Source organism: Mesoplodon bidens, assembly GCF_964165515.1.
Source record: "Mesoplodon bidens genome assembly, chromosome: 14".
Taxonomy (NCBI): domain Eukaryota; kingdom Metazoa; phylum Chordata; class Mammalia; order Artiodactyla; family Ziphiidae; genus Mesoplodon; species Mesoplodon bidens.
In genome coordinates this window covers 70,524,760-70,547,740 of record NC_138170.1, presented here as the reverse complement: position 1 = coordinate 70,547,740, position 22,981 = coordinate 70,524,760, and the positions used below count along the sequence as shown (strand labels likewise).

The 22,981-nt window shown below is 39.6% G+C and overlaps 1 protein-coding gene across 5 annotated transcripts; it reads right to left on the bottom strand.

The window, feature by feature from the left end:
* Positions 1-1,724: 1,724 nt before the first annotated feature.
* On the bottom strand, positions 1,725-22,853 carry WDCP (WD repeat and coiled coil containing). Of its 5 annotated transcripts, XR_014017514.1 has the most exons (6): positions 22,773-22,853; positions 13,484-15,296; positions 7,600-7,717; positions 5,528-5,614; positions 2,463-5,406; positions 1,853-1,865 (listed from the first exon to the last, which is right to left on the bottom strand). XR_014017514.1 is itself a non-coding variant. In XM_081255000.1 (5 exons), the coding sequence occupies exons 2-5, from the start codon at positions 15,275-15,277 to the stop codon at positions 5,261-5,263; spliced, it is 2,145 nt and encodes a 714-aa protein (XP_081111126.1). In that variant the 5' UTR covers positions 15,278-15,296; positions 22,773-22,853; the 3' UTR covers positions 1,725-5,260. The 5 variants fall into 5 exon arrangements, 3 of the variants coding, with proteins under 3 accessions (XP_081111126.1, XP_081111128.1, XP_081111127.1); XM_081255000.1 differs by having other exon boundaries at positions 1,725-5,406; XM_081255002.1 differs by having other exon boundaries at positions 1,725-2,549.
* Positions 22,854-22,981: the final 128 nt, after the last annotated feature.

Sequence of the window (22,981 nt, the reverse complement as noted above, 5' to 3'; positions counted from 1 at the left end):
GGTACGTGGGCCTCTCACTGTTGTAGCCTCTCCCGTTGCGGAGCACAGGCTCCGGACCCACAGGCTCAGCGGCCATGGCTCACGGGCGTCAGTTGGGATCTTTAGTTGAGGCATGTGAACTCTTAGTTGTAGCATGAGGGATCTAGTTCCCTGACCAGGGATCGAACCCGGGCCCCCCGCGTTGGGAGCTCGGAGTCTTAACCGCTGGACCACCAGGGAAGTCCCTCCATTTATTTCTTGAAAGAAATGTGTACACTGTTACCTACGTGTTGGGACAGGTCTAATGATTAGGTGGGGTAACACTGACCAAGGAAACCTCAATCACAGGTAGCCATAATGCTGACCATGCTTCTTCAAAACCCTGTCCTCCTTGGCTCACTTACCTCCCTCCCGGTTCTCCTCCACCATCTCTGACCATACATTTTCTGACTCTTCCGTTGCTTCATCTTCCTTTGATGCTCTGTGGTCATCTTGGGCTTCCCAGGGCCATGTGATTTCATTCATTACCACCACCTCTATCCCACTCTATTTCTAACCCTGAGCTCTCTGCTGACCTTCAGGTCCCCAGAATCAAAGATCAGATGCCCATCTAAGTGTCCTCCAGGCAGTTAAAACATCACATGTCCAAAATGGACTCCTCACCTTCTTCCCACCCATGTTCTGTCTCCTGCATTTTCGGAGAATTCACGTCAGCATCTATCCAGTCACCAGAACCCAAAACTTGGTGTCTTCTTAGTTTCCTTTCTTTCCCATTCACTCCACCACCCCATTCCCCATATATACCGAGTACGGATTAAAGCAAGGGTAAGTGTTGCAATTTGTGGGTTCTACCATTATCAAATGGTAGAAGTTATTTGAAATTGAACAGAAAGTTGTAACACCAGATATGGATGGGTGTGGCTCATAACACACACAGCAAACTGATGTAGCTGATCGTTAGGTGTTTGAGATGTGTATATATGTGTATGTATATTTGTGTATCCCTGTGGGACTCAGTTCAGCTGGGTACAGTTTTCTGTGTTCACCTAGTGTTTCTTAAGGACGAAACTGGTACACAGGCAACAGGAAATTCAAGTTATGCTCTAATAGTTCCCTAATGTAACAATTGTGTTGGAACAAATTTGTTTTCAAAACAAACATTATAACAGAACTGAGTGTATATGTGTCTGGGTGTAAATATACAGAAATCCTAAATGGTCCCATAAATATTAAAGGAATAAAATAAGTATTTTAAAACATTCCCACAAAGAAAAGACCAGATCCAAAGTCTATCAAACATTCAATCAAGGATTATTCCTATCTTATGAAAATTTTTCCAGGGAATAGAAAAAGACATACTCAGCAACTCATTATACCAGGCCAGAATAAGCTCGAAACCAAAACTAGACAAGCAAAAGCAAACAGAAAGGAAATCTGCAGGTTAATCTTACTTATGAACATAGAAGCAAGAATCCAAAAGAAAATATTAACAAACTGGGTCTGGCAATGTCTAAAAAATAAATACATCATGAACATATTGGGTGTATTCCAACAATGCAAAGTTTGTTTAATGTTAGAAAAATCCATCAAGTGATATTCACCACATTAACAGATTAAGGGAGGTAAAAATTACAGTCTCAATAGATACAGAAAGAACCATTTGATAAAAATCTAACACCCATTTATGATAAAAGTACTTAACAAACCAAGAAGAAAAGGAAAATTTTAAACATAAGAAAGGGTAGGGCTTCCCTGGTGGTGCAGTGGTTGAGAGTCCGCCTGCCGATGCAGGGGACACGGGTTCGTGCCCCGGTCCAGGAAGATCCCACATGCCGCGGAGCGGCTGGGCCCGTGAGCCATGGCCGCTGAGCCTGCGCATCTGGATCCTGTGCTCCGCAACGGAAGAGGCCACAACAATGAGAGGCCCACATACCGCAAAAAAAAAAAAAAAAAAAAAAAAAAAAAGAAAGAAATGTGAAAGACAAAACTTTCATAAAAGGAAAGATAAATGTGACTTCATTACATTGTAAATCAAGTATACTTCAATAAAAAAATGTGACTTCATTAACTATGTTTGTTCAATAAAACACACCATCAAGGAAAAGACAAGTCACAAACTAGGTGAAGATATCAGCCACATACTAACAACATCTAGAATATATAAAGAATCCCTACAACTTGGTAACATAATATTGTAAATCAACCATACTTCAATTTAAAAAAAGAAGAGAATCCCTACAAGAAAAAGACAAGAAAAAGACAACCCAATAGAAATTTGGGCAAAAGACAAGAACAGTCATTTTGCAAAAGAGAAAACTGGAATGGCCAATAAACACATGAAAGATGCTCAATTTCACTGTTGGTCCAGAAGTAAAAGTCAGGTTAAAGGAGAAACCATTTATAACTATTGGAGGGTCATAAATTAAGAACCCTTGAGCCTTAGAGCAATAAGAGCTGTTGGGAATGAAAACTGATATAATCACCTTGGAAAATAACTTGAATTTACATACACCCTGTGCTCCAGCAATTCCACGTCTAGATTAAAGGCCCTAGAGGGACTTTTCAAACACCTGCATCAGGAGACATTTAATAAGAATATTCAAAGCAATATTGTTTATAATCGCAAAAATAGAACCAGGGAACAATCCAAATGTGCACAGCAAGAATACTGATAAATTGTGCTAACTTAAAACAATGAAAGCAATAGAACATACACATAACAAGTATGAACCTTAGAAACAATATTGAGTGAAAAAAGAAGCAGGTTGCAGAAAAGTACATACAATAAAATGCCATTGTATAAAGCTCCAAAACATTACATTATCTAGGCCAATGTGTATACGTGATCATGGTGAAATTCCTTTTTAAAAAGAAAGAGGGAATTCCCTGGTGGTTTAATGGTTAGGACTTGCGCTTTCACTGAGGTGGCCTGGGTTCAATCCGTGGTCAGGGAACTAAGATCCCGCAAGCTGCACGGCGGGGCCAAAATAAAATAAAATTAAATTAAGAATAAAAAATAAAAAGAAAAGAAATGAAGAAATGATAATTTACAACAATCTAGAGAATAGTCACCTCTGGGGCAGAGTCACCTCTATGCAGAAGGATCCAGGAGGGATACACAGGGAGTTTGAATGGTTCCTAGTAACGTTCTGGTTCTTAAATTAGGTGGTAGGTGGTTCACTTTATTATTAAGCCCTCCTACACCTCACATCTATTGCATTTATCAAATAATACCGTACAAAGTTTTTAAAAATGTGGGCGCAAAATAGGATTTATAAATAATGTCTTTATGCAAAATATTCTCAATGTAACATTAAACAATAATTTAAAGAATTTAGCTCTTCTCTCCTTGTTTCCTTCTCTCCCAAAACCAACAAATACTGGATTATCTTCTATGATTCCAATGATTATAAATAGTAAAGGCCAAGGAAACATCTTATGTTTGAGAGTTGTCATGGAATCAGATTTGCCGGAAAAAAAAAATTTATGTTCTCAACTGTCCACCAGAAGAAATACAAAGACAACGTACACATATGTAAAATCAAGAACATTCCTTAGGGCTTCCCTGGTGGCGCAGTGGTTGAGAGCTCGCCTGCTGATGCAGGGGACACGGGTTCATGCCCCGGTCCGGGAGGATCCTGCATGCCGCGGAGCGGCTGGGCCCGTGAGCCATGGCCGCTGAGCCTGTGCGTCCGGAGCCTGTGCTCCGCAACAGGAGAGGCCACAACAGTGAGAGGCACACGTACCGCAAAAAAAAAAAAAAAAAAGAACATTCCTTTATACCAGCAACAATCACAAAGCAAACACCATCAAAACATTCACAAAAGCCACAACAACCATTAGTGATTTTATTGAAGACTCATTCACAGGATTCTAACCAGTGAAATGATTATAACATACACCTTGAGTGCGCGACCTACACTGATCTTACTATGGGGTATCCCAGACCCCCTTTTGAGGCTTCACAGTTCTGTGCTTTCACCCCACCCGGACACTTTCTTTGAAAATGGAAGCAGGCCTCAGACTGTCCTCAGCCAATGCTCTCAGGCAACTGATTCCAGACAAGGGGGCTCCACTTCCATTATCCCAGCAGCTCCTCTAATGCATTTCAATCACAAAGTGGGCCCTCGCTTCTTCCCTATCCCAGCTCCACCTTCACAAACTGTAACAGACCAACAGGAGTCCTCAAGGGTACAAAATATTTCTTTCCAGATGATTTTAAAAGAAAGGGTGAAAAAGATGCACTTGAGCTCTTATGCATCTGAGCTCCTATGGCTGAAACAATTTATCTGCAGATGTGCTCTGACCAGCTACACACTGAGCCGTTCGTTATGCTGCAGTGACTGAAGCTTATGACTGTTTGAAGGCAGTGAGAAAAGGCGAGTCTATCTGAAGCTGGAATCAGGGCTCTTTGCACTATGCTAAGCTGGTGCTTTAGCCCATAATTATAATAAACTATCTCAGATTCAGTGAAACTTCCAACTTTCTGAAATACTTTCTCTCGCAGATTCTATGCTGGTCTCTAAGACTTGAATGCGGGGGGTGAGGGGAAGAAAAATATCAAAATTAAAGTGACAATTTAAGGGAGATGACTACTGGGAAAAAAAATAGGACATTTTAATGATCCCAACAATGGGGGGTGGGTAACCTATCAGGGAGAAAATCATGAGTGGCAACAGCACAAATCATGCTGTAGGCCTCACCTATGCTTAGCGTTTTACTAGTAACATCAGGACACACTCAAGTGGGGTCCAGAGGGAGTCAAAGCACTTGAAATTTCATTTGAAATCTGCCCAGGGACAGTTTTTAGGAGTACCTGGAACTATGTCAGCCAGAATTTTCTAGGGAAGCGAGAGGGTTAGGTTTAAATCCTGGGAGGTCCAGCCAACATGAGAACTACTTTCTGTTCTAGGTAGCCCTGGGAGCAGAAGTCAATCGATTTTTTGTCTTCCTTTGAGCTCTGCTGATTCCTGCTCATTTGGGGTGAAAAGATAGGCTGCAGCAGATGTTCTCCAGCACTCCTCACACTCAACTTTAAGCCAAGAAAAAGATTTATAACAATGCTGAGGTACCTTTTAAGTGCTTCTAAGGGCTTTAACACTGTTTTGGGTAAGGGACAAAAAAACCTCAGAGAAACCATAAAACACAATCCATATGGCACCATAAAATCGCTTTGTGCCGGGAATTCTGTCCTTAGACAAAACCACACAGTAATGAATATATAAATAACCACTTTCTGAGCCATCTACCAAAGACTGGGCTCTGCTGAGAGTAGGCAATGTCAGCCTCGGGGGAGAGGTGGCCGAGCCAGCCACGGCAAGTTCTTCACCTCCCAGCGACAAAACAAATCCCAGCGGGGGAGCGTCCACCTCGGAAAACAGATCTTGCTTGTAATAACCTCATCTGAAAGGCTGTGCAGCAAACATTCTGCAAACAGGTATCAGACTATACTGCCAAAATTGTTAGAACAGCCGGTGGCATCTACGCTTTGGGCAGTATGTCTCTAAAAGACTTCAAGAGACAGGGCCCCTAAAGTCATTTGACCTACCATCTCTTATGACTATTTCCTGTGTGGCTGTGAAAGTTAAGGGGATGAAGCCTTCGCTATCAGCACAGAGAAGGATCCAGTGGGAGTCTGCAAAGTAAAATAAACACATAGGCAATTTAGGATATCCTGTCTTATTCTATAAAGAAAAATATGACCAATATGACTTTTTTGAGGAAAAGAATGTAGTAGTTGATGAACCTGACCATCACAAGATGTTACAGAGAATGGGGAGATGGAGGGACCCGTATAAACTTAAGGTCAGGTTACATGGCAGCAAGGGGATGTTGATGACAGGCATAGCTAAGGGACATGTATTTTCACCCAGGTTAGGCATTAATCACTCAGTGCTATGCATTTGAGCTTGTGTGTGCATGTGTGCACACAGGTGTTAGGGGTGTATGGTGTTCCTAACTTATATATCAATACATGCTGTTAAGCAGTTTCTCCAGAAACTATGTAAAGTTGGGAACAGCTACTCTTTGGAGGAAAATTCTATATTCTTGAGATCCATACCAGCCTCTAGACACCCAAGGAGGCTGAGCTGACTAGAGTTAGACTAGAATGGCCCAGATAATCCTAGAGTTTGTTCTGGGGTAACCTAGGGCCACTAGCATAATACATACCTGGACTTCCTCTGGTTCTTTTGAGTCTACTGTGTCTCACCTGTTGACCCTGTAATTTCACTTCTAAAAATCTACACTTTCCAACAACATGTAAAATATGCAGATGTTTTTATTAGGGTTATTTATGATAATGAAAAATTGGAAACCACCTAAATGTCAAAGAAAACATGGCCAAGTAAAATATGGTATTAAAAGAGTAAATCCTCATCACAAGGAAAAAAGTTTTTTCTATCTATATGAGATGATGGATGTTCACTAACTTACGGTGATAATCACTTCATGACACATTTAAGTCAAATCATTATGTTGTACACTTTAAATTTATACAGTGCTGTATGTCAATTATATCTCAATGAAACTGGAAGGAAAAAAAATACATGGTATGCCCAGGATAGACTATTAACCCAGTAAAAATAACAGTTATGAAGTCATATCATAAATGCATGTGTCAAAATAGAAAAATGCTGCAGTGGTTGAGAATCCGCCTGCTGATGCAGGGGACATGGGTTCGTGCCCCGGTCTGGGAAGATCCCACATGCCGCGGAGCGGCTGGGCCCGTGAGCCATGGCCGCTGAGCCTGTGCTCCGCAACGGGAGAGGCCACAACAGTGAGAGGCCCGCGTACCGCAAAAAAAAAAAAAAAAAAATAGAAAAATGCTGATGCTACAATGTTAAGGGGGAAAAGATGAAACAAAATTCTATGTTCAGTGTAGTGGGTGTCCTGAAGACTCAGGCATAAGAAAACCGCCATGCTCTCCATTGGATGGAACACAGACATGACTCAGTCCCTTGCCACCATCCTTCATGTCCACAAGTCTGCTGCATATTAAAATGACAATTCCTTTAAGAAATATTCTGTGGGAGTTCCCTGGTGGCCTAGTGGCTAGAATTCTGGGCTTTCACTGCCCTGGCCAGGGTTCAGTCCCTGATCAGGGAACTGAGATCCTACAAGCTGCATGGCATGGCCAAAAATAAAAAATAAAACAACAAGGTCTACTGTATACCACAGAGAACTATATTCAGTGTCCTGTGATAAACCATAGTGGAAAAGAATATTTTAAAAAAATGTATATATAAAACACCCACCCACACACACAAAAGAAATATTCTGCAACGCTACGATCTTTATGTTTTAGTGCAACAAGTATATATGAGGTTTTTATGTTATTTCCTTGCAGCTGTTATACATTGCTTCTTAACTCTATTTGGTTTTTTCATGTGTACATTTAGGTTTTCCAGCTAGGTTTTAAGTTCCTTAAGGGTAGAACCCATATTTTCCATGTTTTTTGGCACCTATAATAGGCCTGGGCATACAATAGGCAATTAATAATACTTTTAAACTATCTAATGAATCACTGAATGGTTGGTACACTTCATTTTCATTACCAGTGAAAGTTACAAAATAGAGGGAGGGGGTGTCAGGTAGAGTCAATTTCTGAATTTTACCTACCATGCAGCATTTCAATAAGAGAGAGGCCAAAAGTCTGCTGGACTGTACTGAGTCTTAGCTTGCCGTTGCAGAGAAGCACGGCTCTTTTTTCTACAACAGGACCTAAAAAATAAGATTTCTTCAAATACAAAAATAAAAGTTGTTAAACTGATTGCAGAAGCAATGGAGTTAACATTTCCTAAGAATAGAATGTGTAGTTTTAAAAATTCTTATCTATTACCGCTATCAACTAGACTTCCGTTTTAAATAAGGAGCTTTTTGCTGCATCATTTAACACAACTGAAGAATCAGACAAAACACAACCCCTAATTTCCTTTTGCTCTGTTCTTCCCCAGCGTTATGTCCTTATTGCTAGGAACTGGCTTTCCTAGGACGTGACTAATAACACTATAGGATGACGGATGGCAGCCTGAGAGATAAAATCTGATGGTGAGGAACAAATGCTTAGCTGTTTTAGAAACAGGTGTACCTTGGAGATACTGCAGGTTTGGTTCCAGACCACTGCAATAACGCTAGTATCACAATAAAGTGAGCCACATGAAAGTTTTTGGTTTCCTAATTCATATTCTATAGTCCATTTAAGTATGCAGATGCATATGTCTAATAATGTACATAACTTAATTTAAAAATGCTTTATGGCTAAAAAATGCTAACTATCATCTGACAACGCAGGGTTGCCACAAACCTTCAATCTGTAAAAAACACAATCTCTCTGAAGTGCAATAAAACTAGGTATGCCTGTATAACTAAGAAGTTTTACGTTTTCTTTATTGGGGAAAAAATGCCAAGAAAGACTGCCCTAAGTCGTGGAGTAGCAGAGGATTTGCATAAGTAAAATAAACAAACTGTGGTCAAAATTCACTTAGCTTAGAAAAAGTACAAATAACAGTGATTTTTAAATTTTAAAAGGTTATATTAAAAATTAACGCATCTTTGAAAATGTCTGCAAATATCCATAAAGAAAATATAGAACAAGTATAGCTCTAATTTAAGACACATTGAGTCCAAAGGTATATCCATAGAATGTAGAATAAAAAATATAACTTCTAATTCTATATTATGAGACAATATCTTCATGTAAGCATTTCTTAAAGTTTTATAAGTTATGTGTCTAACTTAGTTTCTTGTTAAAGTTATCACTACTCATTTTCTGACTACTAAGAAAAATAATTTCAATGATAAAAGGTAAACTGACTCCATTTGTGATAGGATGAACAGCTCAAAACATGTATGTCTACTATGTAATAACATTTAAAAGACAGCACATGAATAAACTATAAGGGCCATAAGCAACCAATTATTCATCTTAACTCATGAAATGTGGCTTCTGATATTATAGGAGGAAAAACTCTTCATTGCTTTTATTTTGTTTTTCTTTTACTTTTCTCATTACAAAAGAAATATATGCTCAACATAAAGAAAACAGAAATTTATAATGCAGAAAGTAAAGTCCCCCAAATTCTACCTCCAGAAGTACTTACTGATAACAGCTTGGCTGAACTAGCTCATTATAAACTGAGAAACTGAATAATTGAAAGGCAAAAAACACATTTCTTTATACTTTAAATATTTGTAAAAATATTTGTAAAAACGTATATATTGTTTGATAAAATCATCTATTTAGGGACTTCCCTGGTGGCGCAGTAGTTAAGAATCCGCCTGCCAATGCAGGCGACACTGGCTTGAGCCCTGGTCCGGGAAGATCCCACCTGCCGCGGAGCAACTAAACCCATGCGCCACAACTACTGAAGCCTGTGCACCTAGAGCCCGTGCTCTGCAACAAGAGAAGCCGCCGCAATGAGAAGCCCGAGCACCGCCATGAAGAGTAGCCCCTGCTCGCCGCAACTAGAGAAAGCCTGTGAGCAGCAACGAAGACCCAACACAGCCCCAAATAAATAAATAAATAAATAATCTATTTAAAGAAAAATAAAATCAAACAATTAGACATTATATCTTTTAGATCGACAAAGGTTTTAGTAAATGCATAGAAAAAATGGAATAAATACTTCCATTACTAACTATACCTGTGGTTTTGTCTACAGGTTTGGTTATGAGAAATTTTTACTTTCAACATTAAATATTGTTGGGAATTCCCTGTGGTTCAGTGATGAGGACTCTGCACTTTCACTGCTGAAAGCCCAGGTTAGATCCCTGGTTGGGGAACTAAGATCCCACAAGCCACGCAGGGTGGCCAACAAAACCAATAAACAAACATTAAATATGCTTATGCTTACATTAAATATGCTTATATTAAAAAACCAATAAACAAACATTAAATATGCTTATATTGGTTAAATTTTGTCTTCAATGAGCATACATTACTTTTGTAATTAGGAAAAAGAAATACTACATATCTGTAAAAAAAATTTTTAAAGCTCTGTGTGCTGATACAGAGTTGAGACTATGTAACTAAATGGAAAAAAATGTAGAACATTGTCTATAGTACCTTACCTTTTGTGTGACAAAAGGAAAAATAAAAATAAATAGTAAGATCTGCTAATATCTGAATAAAGTAATAAAAATAAAAATGGTGGGGCTTCCCTGGTGGCACAGTGGTTGAGAGTCTGCCTGCCGATGCAGGGGACACGGGTTCGTGCCCCGGTCCAGGAGGATCCCACATGCCGCGGAGCGGCTAGCCCCATGAGCCATGGCCACTGAGCCTGCGCATCTGGAGCCTGTGCATCTGGAGCCTGTGCTCCGCAACGGGAGAGGCCACAACAGTGAGAGGCCCGCGTACCACAAAAAAAAAAAAAAAAAAAGGTTACCTATATGAGGTGAGGGGAACAAGCTGAACAAGGATGGGGTGAAGCTAAGACTTCTCAGTATATACTTTTCTATTAAAATAATGTTTTGTTTTTTAAAGCAAGTAAATGAATTGCCTATTCAAAAAAAGAAATAAAAAGGGAAAAAAGACAACATATTTGAAAAGTCATGGAAGGAAAAAAAAAATCCAAACTAGATTTCACATTTATAAAGTACTATAATTTTTAAAAATAAAAAATGTTTATTGAAAATACACTGAAAACTTCATGTAGTTAATAAAGCCATTTAAATATTTGTTTTGGCTGAAGACAATGTGGGAAAAATCCTCTTCAAAACTCTAGGATTGGGCTTCCCTGGTGGCGCAGTGGTTGAGAATCTGCCTGCTAATGCAGGGGACGCGGGTTCGAGCCCTGGTCTGGGAGGATCCCACATGCCGCGGAGCAACTAAGCCCGTGAGCCACAACTACTGAGCCTGCGCGTCTGGAGCCTGTGTTACTCAACAAGAGAGGCTGCGATAGTGAGAGGCCCGCGCACCGCGATGAAGAGTGGCCCCTGCTTGCCACAACTGGAGAAAGCCCCCGCACAGAAACGAAGACCCAACAGCAAAAATAAATTAATTAATAAACTCCTACCCCCAACATCTTAAAAAAAAAAAAAAAAAGAAGCCCCTAAAGCCAAAAAAAACCCCAAAAAAACAAAAAAACTCTAGGATTGGGATGTTAAATGTTTATAAATATTTGTTTCAATTAGCTTTGGTACATAATATAACTAAGATCCCTAATGTGGCTGTGAAATTAATTTAAAAAAAATTTTTATATCAGTGACTTAACTGATTTTTAACTAATTTATTTGTGATTTAACCGGTTTGGGGGACAATTTAGGAATTTGAATAAGAACTAGGTATTAGATGACATTAAGTAATTATTGTTAATGTTATCAAGTATGATAATGGTACAGTGCTAATTAAAGAAAATGTGCTTACACTTTAGAGCAACGTCCCAAAATACTTATGGGTGAAACACCATGATGCCTCTACTTAGAAAACAAAAAAAAGAAGCAATTATGGTATAATGTTAAAAACCATTCAATCCAGGTGATAGATATAGATAGGGTTTCATTAGGTATTCTTTCTATATGTTTACAATTTTTTCATAATAAAAAATATATTTTATGTGTTTGAAATTTTTTATACTAAAATAATTTTAATTCAATTTTAAGTTAGTGTTTGGTTCTTTTAAAAACCTATGTCCTTGAGTCAGTCAACAGTAGTTTTATGAAAAAACTAATTAAAATATCTCTTTTGACCATTATTTAAATAGTAATTTACATATTATTTATTATTGATTTCAGTACCAACTTTCTGCAAATATCTTTTAAAACAAAGATATATAAGTCCACAGTAATCAAATCAGTGTGCTATTGTTAAAGTTCTAGATAAAGAGACCAGCATTACAGTAGCTGCAGTAAGAAGAATCCAGAATTAGATCTCAGTATATATAAGTTTATATATGACCAATGTGGTAGATCAAGTTCAGTGGGATAAAGATGGATTTTTAATAATGTTGGTAGCATAACTGGTTATCTAAATTTCAGAAAATGTTAATAAAGGTTAAAAACTTAAATGTAGGGCTTCCCTGGTGGCGCAGTGGTTGAGAGTCCGCCTGCCGATGCAGGGGACACGCGTTCGTGCCCCTATCCCGGAAGATCCCACATGCCGCGGAGCGGCTGGGCCCGCGAGCCATGGCCGCGGAGCCTGTGTGTCCGGAGCCTGTGCTCCGCAACGGGAGAGGCCACAGCAGTGAGAGGCCCACGTACAGCAAAAAAAAAAAAAAAAAAAAAAAAAAAAAAAAAAAAAAAAAAAAAAAACTTAAATGTAAAAACAATGTAGTAAAATAATGCAAGAAAATCTAGACTATTACATATATATATCAATTTCTATAATATAAAAAAAGCTCTTGTAAACTGGTAACTCAATAGGAAAAAATGAGCAAAAAGCAATTCACATTCAATTGGCCAAAAAACATGACAAAATACTCAAATTCACTAATAGTAAAGGAAATACAAATTAATAAAAGTGAAATACCTCTTTGCACTCATCAGATTGGTGAGGAAGTGAGGAAAAGGACAGTCTCATTGGTCGCTGATGGACATGTGATGATGCATTGTTTAGTAAAAAATCTTTGAAAGGCAATCTGTCAACTCTATTAAAAGTAGAAGCATATATATATGTGTGTATATATATATACTCTTCAAACTTGCACTTCCACTTCTGGGAACCAAGCCAACAGAAATAGAAGTATGAATACAAATAGATACATATGAGAATACTATTGCAGCACCATTTGGAGTGCCTAAGAACTGAAAACAAAGTCAATGTCCATCATCAAGGGAAAGGCTGAATAAACACCATACTCCCAGCATGAAGTAAAGAATGCACCATACGACCCCATTTTTGTAAAACAATGACAAAGTCACCACCAACACCCCCGCACCTATATACCTCCGTATACAAAGACCTGTGTAGGATTATATGAGTGTGAAGTAAAATATGAAAGGATCCACATTAAGCTGCTAGTTAAGGTGGGTTACAGGGAGGAGGAGCAGGGCCAAGTGTGACGGGAAAGGAAAGTGTTCATGATCAAAACAGGTATGGTATGATCTCACTATGTAATATTTTATGTTTGCGTATACAGGCATAAACAGATGCATTAAAAAATTTTAATGACTATAACCTCTCTTATAACAGCATATAAGATGCTGTTATAATCTTATGCTGTTATGCTATTATAAGCTCTCTTATAAATAGAAGAGTGTCTGCAATTGCATAAGGAAAAGGTTTTCGCATTGAAACAGCATGAATTAAAACAATTTTTTTCTAAACATAGATTGCCAGAATGAGTGCAATCATTCATGTTTTCACACCATGCGCATGATAAAATCACGCTGTATACTGGTATGTGTGCCCATCCAACCAACCTGGAAAGGTGTAACAACTTGCCTGAATATAACATGTCCAGTATCAGTGAAGTTCAATTAGAATACTACTTCCTCATCAATAAATTTCTCTTGCAGTACCTACTGGCTGCAGGAGCCAGTGGTAGCTCCTCAAAGGAGAAGTTACCTGGCAAGTGATGTGAATATAAGGCACATCCTGAGAGAGTGGATACACTGGAGAGGATTTCTTTCCATTATGCAGAAAGTCTGTCAGTTCAGAAAGACGCTGCTGCACTTCAATCAGGTTCCTAGATAAAACCTCCAGTATCTTAGATAGCTGGTAAGTTTCCTTTTCCACTTGTAAGTTAGGAGGTCCCACGGTACTGGTGTGGTCTGGTGTGCCGCTGGGTCCGGGCAGTGTTACCGACTGGTTAACAGGCCCGGCATCTAGAGTTTCTAGGGCTGTGGAGCCATCACAGACACTGGATGGAGGACTTCTGATTTCTTGAATAAGGGTTCTTCCAGGCCTTCCACTTTGACTGCTGCTATTAGCTGTTAACAAGAGCCCTCCATTTTGGTGACAAAAATCTGGGGAAAGACTTTCAATTAGCTTTTTTCTATTTGCTTTATTTAACAGAGTCCTGAAAGCAGAGTAGCCACTCTGGTTTTCACTCAGTGTCATTGGAGAGTCTTCTTCCAACATAACTTCTCTAACAATCAGACGAATCATATACTGATCAGACTTTGAAGAAAGAAGAAATGCCGAATCAGTGGATTTCTGTTTTCCTATCAAAATTAACAATAATTTATCTGTCAAGAAACTTATGCCTTTTGGTCTTTCATCACTCTCTAAGTGAATCTGCTGGATGTTTGGCATAAACGATGGAATGACAGAATAGAGAAAAATTATATTACACGTGTTGGAAGCCACTGCGACTACCTGTGCTTTCAGATTAAACGCTATTAGATCAGGAACCAGAATGCCTGGGATGGTGACTTTTCTGTTCTGGGTAACCTCCTTCTCAAAGGTCAAGAGGACCAAGTGTGAAGAATCCAGGCCAGTTCCTGTCAAGTAGTCCTTTTTTCTTAGACAAATAAGAGAACTAGCCTCAGATTTAGATCTATCAAAGTGTATATGAGTTAGATCCAGAGGATCAGAAAGGGATGAAGAAAAGGGAGAAACTGGTGTTTCAGAATTTGTTTCAGAGGAAACTTCGTCAATAACTGGTAAAGTATATAGACAAGTGCCTTCACTACTAGGGGGAACATCAAAAGTTCCAGATGCATTTAAGCCACAAATCTTATCTAGTGGAAGCTCAGTGGCTATAGCGACCTGTGAGTCCACAGTGGCTCCGACTGAGCGCACGCAGCTGTCTACATCAAACACTGGGCAGAAGGAGCACCTGTGAAGAGTCTTCTGAGCACCGTCCCAAATGTAAGAATGCACGCTGCTGCCTACTGCCACCACCAGCCTCTGGCCATCCTGGGTCCAACATGCACAGTGAATGAGGCCTTGGGTGCTGATGTCCACTTTGACCTGGGAACTGTCCCAGTGAACATTATGGAAAATGGAGACATCCTGTGCAGTCAACACAGTCAGGACGGCACTTTTTGGGTGCCACACACAGCCCTGGGGAAGGACAGGGAGTGACTGTCTAATCTCACAGGTCTGAGACATCAGCCATTTGCTTGTCTCCGTAGTGCTAGGACACAGCTGCCACACAATGACATGCTTCTTGTGCTGGACAGCGAGCAGAGCAGGTGTGTCAGCTGTACCAGGTGGGGCCCAGGACACCCCATACACATGTTCAAATTGTCCAATGACCGCTGAGTCCCCAAACTTGGCCTCTCCACTGTGAAGGTGTAAATCGGTCAGGACTACCTGATTCCCATCAGTCCAGGCAAGGCCGTGAATTGGGTGTATTGCTTGATACAACGCATTCAGTCCAGTCCTGAGAAGTTTTCCTTTTCCCAAATCCATCCTTTCTGATAAAGGTTATCTGAAATAATTAGGAAGTTATACCATGAGAATATAGTCAGACAAATTCAGGATGTAGTACATTTTACAAGACAACTGGCTTAGCCCTTTCACAGGTCATTATTGTGAGAGGATAAAAGGATGGGAGGAATTTGACAGATTAAAAGACTGCCTAGCAATGCTGAGAAATTATTTTGCCTGCAAAATAAGGTCAAACTTTTGAAACCTAATGAATAAAATGATTTAGTAAAATTTTAATAATGGGGATGAAATTTCAGATTTTGTTGTTCCACAGGTTCATTCTATGACTGCCTCTGTGGAATACTGGTTTGTTTTTTTAATTTTTTAAAATTCATTTTATTTATTTATTTATTTATTTATTTATTTAGGCTGCATTGGGTCTTTGTTGCTGCGCATGGGCCCTCTCTAGTTGCTGCGAGCAGGGGCCACCCCTCATTGCGGTGCGCAGGCTTCTCATCGCGGTGGCTTCTCTTGCTGTGGAGCACGGGCTCTAGGTGCATGGGCTTCAGTAGTTGTGGCATGTGGGCTCAGTAGTTGTGGCTCGTGGGCTCTAGAGCGCAGGCTCAGTAGTTGTGGCACATGGCCTTAGCTGTTCCGTGGCATGTGGGATCTTCCCGGACGAGGGATCAAACCTGTGTCCCCTGCATTGGCAGGTGGATTCTCAACCACTGTGCCACAAGGGAAGCCATACTGGTTTTTAACAGTTGGCTATTTATGCAGCCAAATGTATATCTAGGGCACCTCTGGTTCAAAATTCCTTGATCACAGAATTGGGATACTAAAAATCAGCAATACAGGCAAAAGAGTAATGCTGATGGTAGCAGTTTTTGTTTCAAAATTCCGAGCCACTCATAGGAAATCAGGTAAACAAAAAATGCTTACTAACCCTGTGTCTCTTTAAGTTACTGTAATCACACTTTTGTACTGCAGCCTCACTATGATACTATGATGAATTAGAAAGAGCCAATAAAATATGCAAGATGCACATAAGGCCAGAAATGAGTCACCTCATCATGGAATTGATCAATACTATAGATGGCTGCCTCTAGTCCTTCTGTAAACAGAGTATGTAACAATTACATATATAATAAGATCATAAGTGTGCATAAAGATTAAAAGCTTGTAAAGTTAAATGCCAAAACCTAATTACAAAATGCATCATATTATTTGAAAGAGTAATAATTTTTATTGCAGTTAAGGATCCAAAATATTTTAAAAGACCCTCATTTTTAAGGCTTTCAAATAACTTTTATGTATATCTTTCTTTTAGATTGCTTACATCTGACTCTTGTCAGTATGCTTTATTTCATTTCCTTCCTAACACTGAAGGGAAAGCAAAAGGCAACACTTAAACTCCCGTTTGTCACCAGTTTAAAATATGGTAGAGCCTTACTAACTTCTATCAATTTCGATGGTAAAATTTTGGGGTTAGCCTTTCTGTGAAATGTGAGACATGTCAAAACTGAGGAAATCAGGACGACATTATTATTGAATATGCAAAAACAGACCATATTCTATAAACACACCCAGATACTACCTTCATTTGCTGGGCAAATTAGAAGGAAAGGAAGGGAATAAATATGTCCAGTACGTGCCGCACATGGTGCTGGTCACCTAGAATCTGATACAACCCTTGTAACAGTCCTGTGAGGGTAGCACTGTTATTCTTAGGTGAGAGACAACAGATCTGAAGCTCTAAAAAGTTAAGAAACTTGCCCTTCATATCTTATAACAAAACACCTTCCAGACAGATTAAAGATCCAAATGTGTAAAACAAAAATTAAGAGATTTAAAAGAAAGACTTTTTACACTACTATAGAAATACTCAAACATGTATATGTATGTGTATAAGGATTTACTATAGCATTTTTTGTAACAGAAAAACCTAAATGTACATCAATATGGAAATAAATGAAAAAATAAGGAAGCTCCATGAGTACTGATATGGAAAAATCTCTCCCCCCAAAAAGCAGTAAAATTCACAAGATAACATGTTTAGTAAGCTACTATTTATAAAAAAAAATCCACCTCTATATGTCCATATACATGTGTTTGTATATATTTACAGATACAGAAAAAGATCAGAAATAACACATACCAAACTGTTCACAGTACATACTGAGATGGAGTGAGGTGGTAGAAGAGAGAAGGTGGGAACCTCTTTACTTATTTCTGTATTTTTTGGAAAGACTGTTTTTATAATAAGTATATATTCATATAGCCCTTTTCTAATTGAAAAAACAAACTAAAGATTCAAATGTACTAAATACTTAATTTACAAAAAGTTCTTGGGACTTCCCTGGTGGCAAAATGGTTAAGAATCTGCCTGCCAATGCAGGGGACACGGGTTCGAGGCCTGGTCTGGGAAGATCCCACACGCTGGGGAGCAACTAAGCCCATGCCTCACAACTACTAAGCCTGTGCTCTAGAGCCCGCGAGCCACAACTACTGAGACCACGTGCCACAACTACTGAAGCTTGCGTGCTTAGAGCCTGTGCTCTTCAACAAGAGAAGTCACCACAGTGAGATGCCCGCGCACAGCAACAAAGAGTAGCCCCCGTTCGCTGCAACTAGGGAAAGACCCCGCACAGCAATGAAGACCCAACGCAGCCAAAAATAAATAAATAAATAAATAAAAAGTTCTTATAGGCCGGTTAAAAGGACAAATTTTTTTTTTTTTGCGGTACGCGGGCCTCTCACTGCTATGGCCTCTCCCGTTGCGGAGCACAGGCTCCGGACGCGCAGGCTCAGTGGCCATGGCTCACGGGACTAGCCGCTCCGCGGCATGTGGGATCCTCCCGAACCGGGGCACGAACCCGCGTCCCCTGCACCGGCAGGCGGACTCTCAACCACTGCGCCACCAGGGAAGCCCAAAAAATGACAAAATTTTAAGTGGCCAAAGAATATCAACAGGCAATTTACAAAACAATTATGACGATCAATAAACATATTCTAAATGATGTTTAATCTTATTAGTTATCAAAGAATTGTCTAAACTTGCAGTGTCCATTTCTTCACCACTCATTCTCTTCTTAACCCACCCCAAATTGACTCCATTCCCAACTCTTCTCCAAAACAACTCTCACCAACCCACCAGTGATATCCACGTCACTGAATCCAATGGACATTTTTCAACCTTGTGTTATTGTACTTAGTAAATGTCAAAGACAGAACTTGAGAAGCTGCCTTCAGACTCTAAATCCAAAGAAATGTATTCTTCACCAAACTGGAGGATTTGCTTTTAACTTATCTGCAAATTTTTTCTCATTCCTCTTTGCTAGCTTCATCCATACTCTTAGAATCTTTTACTAAGAGGGAATGGTCTGTTATACTTCTTACACATGAGGTCAGGTTAAGTGGTTCTACAGTGGCTTGCTAAATGGAAAAATATGTCTTCTGACATTGCTGATGAAGAAAACTGCCACCTCAAACCCGTTGGTCTTGTATAAGATAATATATGTTTTTCCCTAATATCTACTTATGCACTTAAAAAAAAAGACTTTTATTGATAAATAATGCATGATACATTTTCCTGGAAGAGAAAATTCCTAATGGGCCAATTACATCAAAAGCAATTTATATGATACGTTTTAGGCCACCCAAGTCAGTCTAATGTCATTGAGGGTGTGTATGGCTAGGGTTAGCACAGCGTAAGGATTTGTAAATAAAGGAAAAACAAACTTGATAATAAAGTTACTGAGATTTTTTAGAAGAATTAACTTTAATATTTTCATCTTTACTAACAAGAAGAAATTTGGTAAAAAACTAAAAATAGAGTTACCATATGATCCTGCAATCCCACTCCTGGGCATATATCCAAAGAAAACTCTAATTCAAAAGGATACATGCAACTCAATGTTCACTGCAGCACTATTTACAATAGCCAAGATGTGGAAGCAACATAAATGCCCATTGACAGATGAATGGATAAAGATGTGGTACATATATACAAGGGAGTATTAGCCATAAAAAAGAATGAAATAATGCCTCTGCAACAATATGGATGGACCTAGAGATTATCATACTAAGTAAGGTAAGCGAGACAGAAAAAGACAAATATATGATATCACTTATATGTGGAATCTAAAAAAAAAAGATAGAAATGAATTTATGTACAAAACAGAAATAGACCCACAGACGCAGAAACTTATGGTTACCAAAAGGGAAAGGACGGGGTGGGGGGTGGGGGGTGGGGTTTAAATTAGGAGGTTGGGATTAACGTATATATACTACTATAACGTATATATACTACTATATATATTGATGTAAGATGTTATGGAAGGGATTCCCTGGTGGTGCAGTGGTTAAGAATCCGCCTGCCAATGCAGGGGACACGGGTTCAACCCCTGGTCCGGGAAGGTCCCACATGCCGCGGAGCAACTAAGCCCGTGCGCCACAACTACTGAGCCTGCGCTCTACATCCCGCGAGCCACAACTCCTGAGCCCACGTGCCACAACTACTGAAGCCCACATGCCTAGAGCCTGTGCTCTGCAACGAGAAGCCACCACAAAGAGAAATCCGCGCACCACAACGAAGAGTAGACCCCGCTCGCCGTAACTAGAGAAAGCCCGCGCGCAGCAACGAAGAACCAACACAGCCAAAAAAAAAAAAAAAAGATGTTATGGAAAAACCCGAACGTTTTAGCCAACCCAATAAAATAGATAACCAACAAGGACCTACTGTGTAGCACAGGGAACTATATATTCTATAATAACCTATAAAGGAAAAGAATCTGAAAAAATATATATATGTAATATATATATATATACTGAATCACTGTGCTGTACACCTGAAACTAACACAACATTGTAAATCAAATATACTTCAATAAAATTAAATTAAAAAATAAAAATTATGAAAAATTTCCTCAAAAACCCAATGATAATTACAAAAATCTCTTCCAATCCTTTCTACTCCCATTATTAGTCAGGGTCCTGACCACCTCTTCCTTTGTAGTAGGGTAGGACAAGAAGTCCTCTTCATTTAGGTTTCTTCTTTCCCACAGAGCCTGGACTCTGTGTGTTGGGTAGAATTATCTTGAGCAAAGTCACAGCTCTGGTAATTTTGCACTTCTGCTCAAATACCTCTGATGAGTCTCCACAGTCTGTGTATATAAAAGTTCTTCCAAAATGTTTAAGCAAAGCATTGAAGGCCTTAAATTATCTTATATTGCTATACCTTTCCAACCTTATCTCCCTGATCATAAAGGCCCTGCTGAATAATTTGGAATTTAGAGGAACCAGCACACATTCATGCAACAATGTGCAGAATGGACCTGAGAAAAGTAGGAGGCTGACAAGTGGGCCATGGAACAGTCTGAATGTCAGGATGAGAAAGTGAGCCAAGTTTGTAGCTACCTCAGTAGAGAAAGAGGGCCAGATTCAAGAGATATTTCTAAGGCAGATAAAATCGATATCAAGTAGGCTAAGTGGTGAGGAAGAAAGGAGAATAAAGGATAACATGCAAATTTTTAGCTTGGGAAATTGCTGAACCATTAATCAGAGATAAAAAAGACAGAGAATGCTTCAAAGGTAAGAATAGTGTGTAGTGTGTGATAAGTTTAGTATTAGATGTGCTTCATTTAAGGTGTTTATAGGGTAGCACTGCACCTCAGGCAGTCAGAGGTAAGGATTTGGGAGTCACTGTTATAGAGTTGGTAGTTAAAAGATCAGAGAGCCAAGAGGACAAAGGCTGAAATGAACTTCTGGTGCTCCCCAATTATTTTGTATGTTTTAAAATATTTACAATTTGCCTGAAGCTAACTGTATACCTGTTGGTCTCTCAACCCTCAGACTATAAGATTTCTCAAATCAGGAGCCCTGGTTGTTTTACGAAGAGAAAAGCTGACTATACTAATCCAGGGAAAAGCTAGTCAGAACCAGGATCTGGTGCTCAGTCTATGGCCATTTAATTCTTCTGTTTTTAATCTTCTTTAAAGACAACTCATAGTGAGAATCAAGGGGCTCAGGTGAAATGGAGCACTTCCAGTAGGTTTAAACAGTTACATACTCCCCAACTTGTTTTTCTAAATTTATTGTGTTTTCACTATAAAATAATTCCAAGTTCTTTACACTTATTATTGTTTTTTGGGGTTTTTTTAATTTTTTTTTTTTTGGCTGCCTTGTGTATTCGTTGCTGCACACAGGCTTTCTTTAGTTGCGGCTAGTGGGGGCTACTCTTTGTTGCGGTGTGCGGGCTTCTCATTGTGGTGGCTTCTCTTGTTGTGGAGCACGGGCTCTAGGCGCACGGGCTTCAGTAGTTGTGGCTTGCAGGCTCTAAAGCGCAGGCTCAGTAGTTGTGGTGCATGGGCTTAGCTGCTCCGCAGCATGTGGGATCTTCCCGGACCAGGGATCGAACCCGTGTCCCCTGAATTGGCAGGCGGATTCTTAACCACTGCGCCACCAGGGAAGCCCTTATTACTGTTTTAAATTAACACACAAGAAAGGTCAAAAGGACCTAGAGATTGTCATACTGAGTGAAGTAAGTCAGACAGAGAAAGACAAATCCCCATATGATATCGCTTATATGTTGGATCTTAAAAAATGGTACAAATGAACTTATTTACAAAACAGAAATAGAGTCACAGATGTAGAAAACAAACATGGTTACCAGGGAGGAAAGCGGGGAGGGAAAGGGATAAGTTGGGAGATTGGGACTGACATATACACACTACCATATATAAAATAGATAATAAGGACTTACTGTATAGCACAGGGAACTCTACTCAGTACTCTGTAATGACCTATATGGGAAAAAAATCTTAAAAAAGAGCGGATATATGTATGTGTATAACTGATTCATTTTGCTGTACAGCAGAAACTAACACAACATTTTAAATCAACTACACTCCAATAAAAAAAAATTTTAAAGGTCAAAAGGTAAATTCACACACAAAAAAACATTCATCCAAAGAAAATTACAAACATTCCTCCAGATATTTTTCTATGCAGTTTGGGTTAAACTTTTTCAATCATACTGTACAATTACATATCACGATCTTTTCACTTCACATTATATATTAGGATTTCCCCATGTTATTTAAAGACTTTATAAATTATTTTTAGAAGCCACTTAATATTCACTTTTCCTCACTGTTGAGGAAGTTCCATAATTTTTCCTTACTGGTGAGATACTTGGTTAGAGCCAACTTTATCCTTTTATAAATAACGCTGGGAATAAAGGTGTTTATGCATACAGCATGTTTTTCATTTTGAATGGCTTCCTTAGGATATATTCCCAGAAGTTTCACTCGTGAGTCACAGGGAATATACTCTCTGGTTTAAACCCACCCCCTGCTCGCCCGCAACCGCCAGCCCTCGCACGCGGCCCCCCACCATTCTCTCCATCTTCTCCGCATACCTGTGACACTTCCTCTTCTCCCCCCTCCCCCAAAGTGCCTGTCCTTCCACCTCCCTCCCCGCCCACCTACAGTCTCCCCACAACAGCCAGGCCGGGAGGCAGTGGAGACAAAAATACCTTTGGTCTCACTGCCCAAGCGAAAATCAGTCTCCCCGGGGCCGTACCTGCTCACAGACCGCGGATCCGAAGCCCTGAGCGGGGACCGGAAGCATCGGCTCCCAGGCCCCTGATAGGTGGAGCGGTGGCTGGGCAAGCTCGGCAATGCCCCTTGTCTATTGGCTATTGCTTGTGTCCCGTTATGAGACGGTCTTTCCCATTGGCCAATA

What these genes read in the sequence shown, in the direction of transcription:
- WDCP (XM_081255000.1), bottom strand. Translation starts at nt 15,277, where the DNA reads ATGGATTTGGGAAAAGGAAAACTTCTCAGGACTGGACTGAATGCGTTG. An exon ending in TCTTATTGAAATGCTGCATG is followed by an intron (nt 5,615 to 7,599) that starts GTAGGTAAAATT and finishes TTTACTTTGCAG; the next exon opens with ACTCCCACTGGATCCTTCTC. An exon ending in GGAAATAGTCATAAGAGATG is followed by an intron (nt 5,407 to 5,527) that starts GTAGGTCAAATG and finishes ACCTGTTTGCAG; the next exon opens with AATGTTTGCTGCACAGCCTT.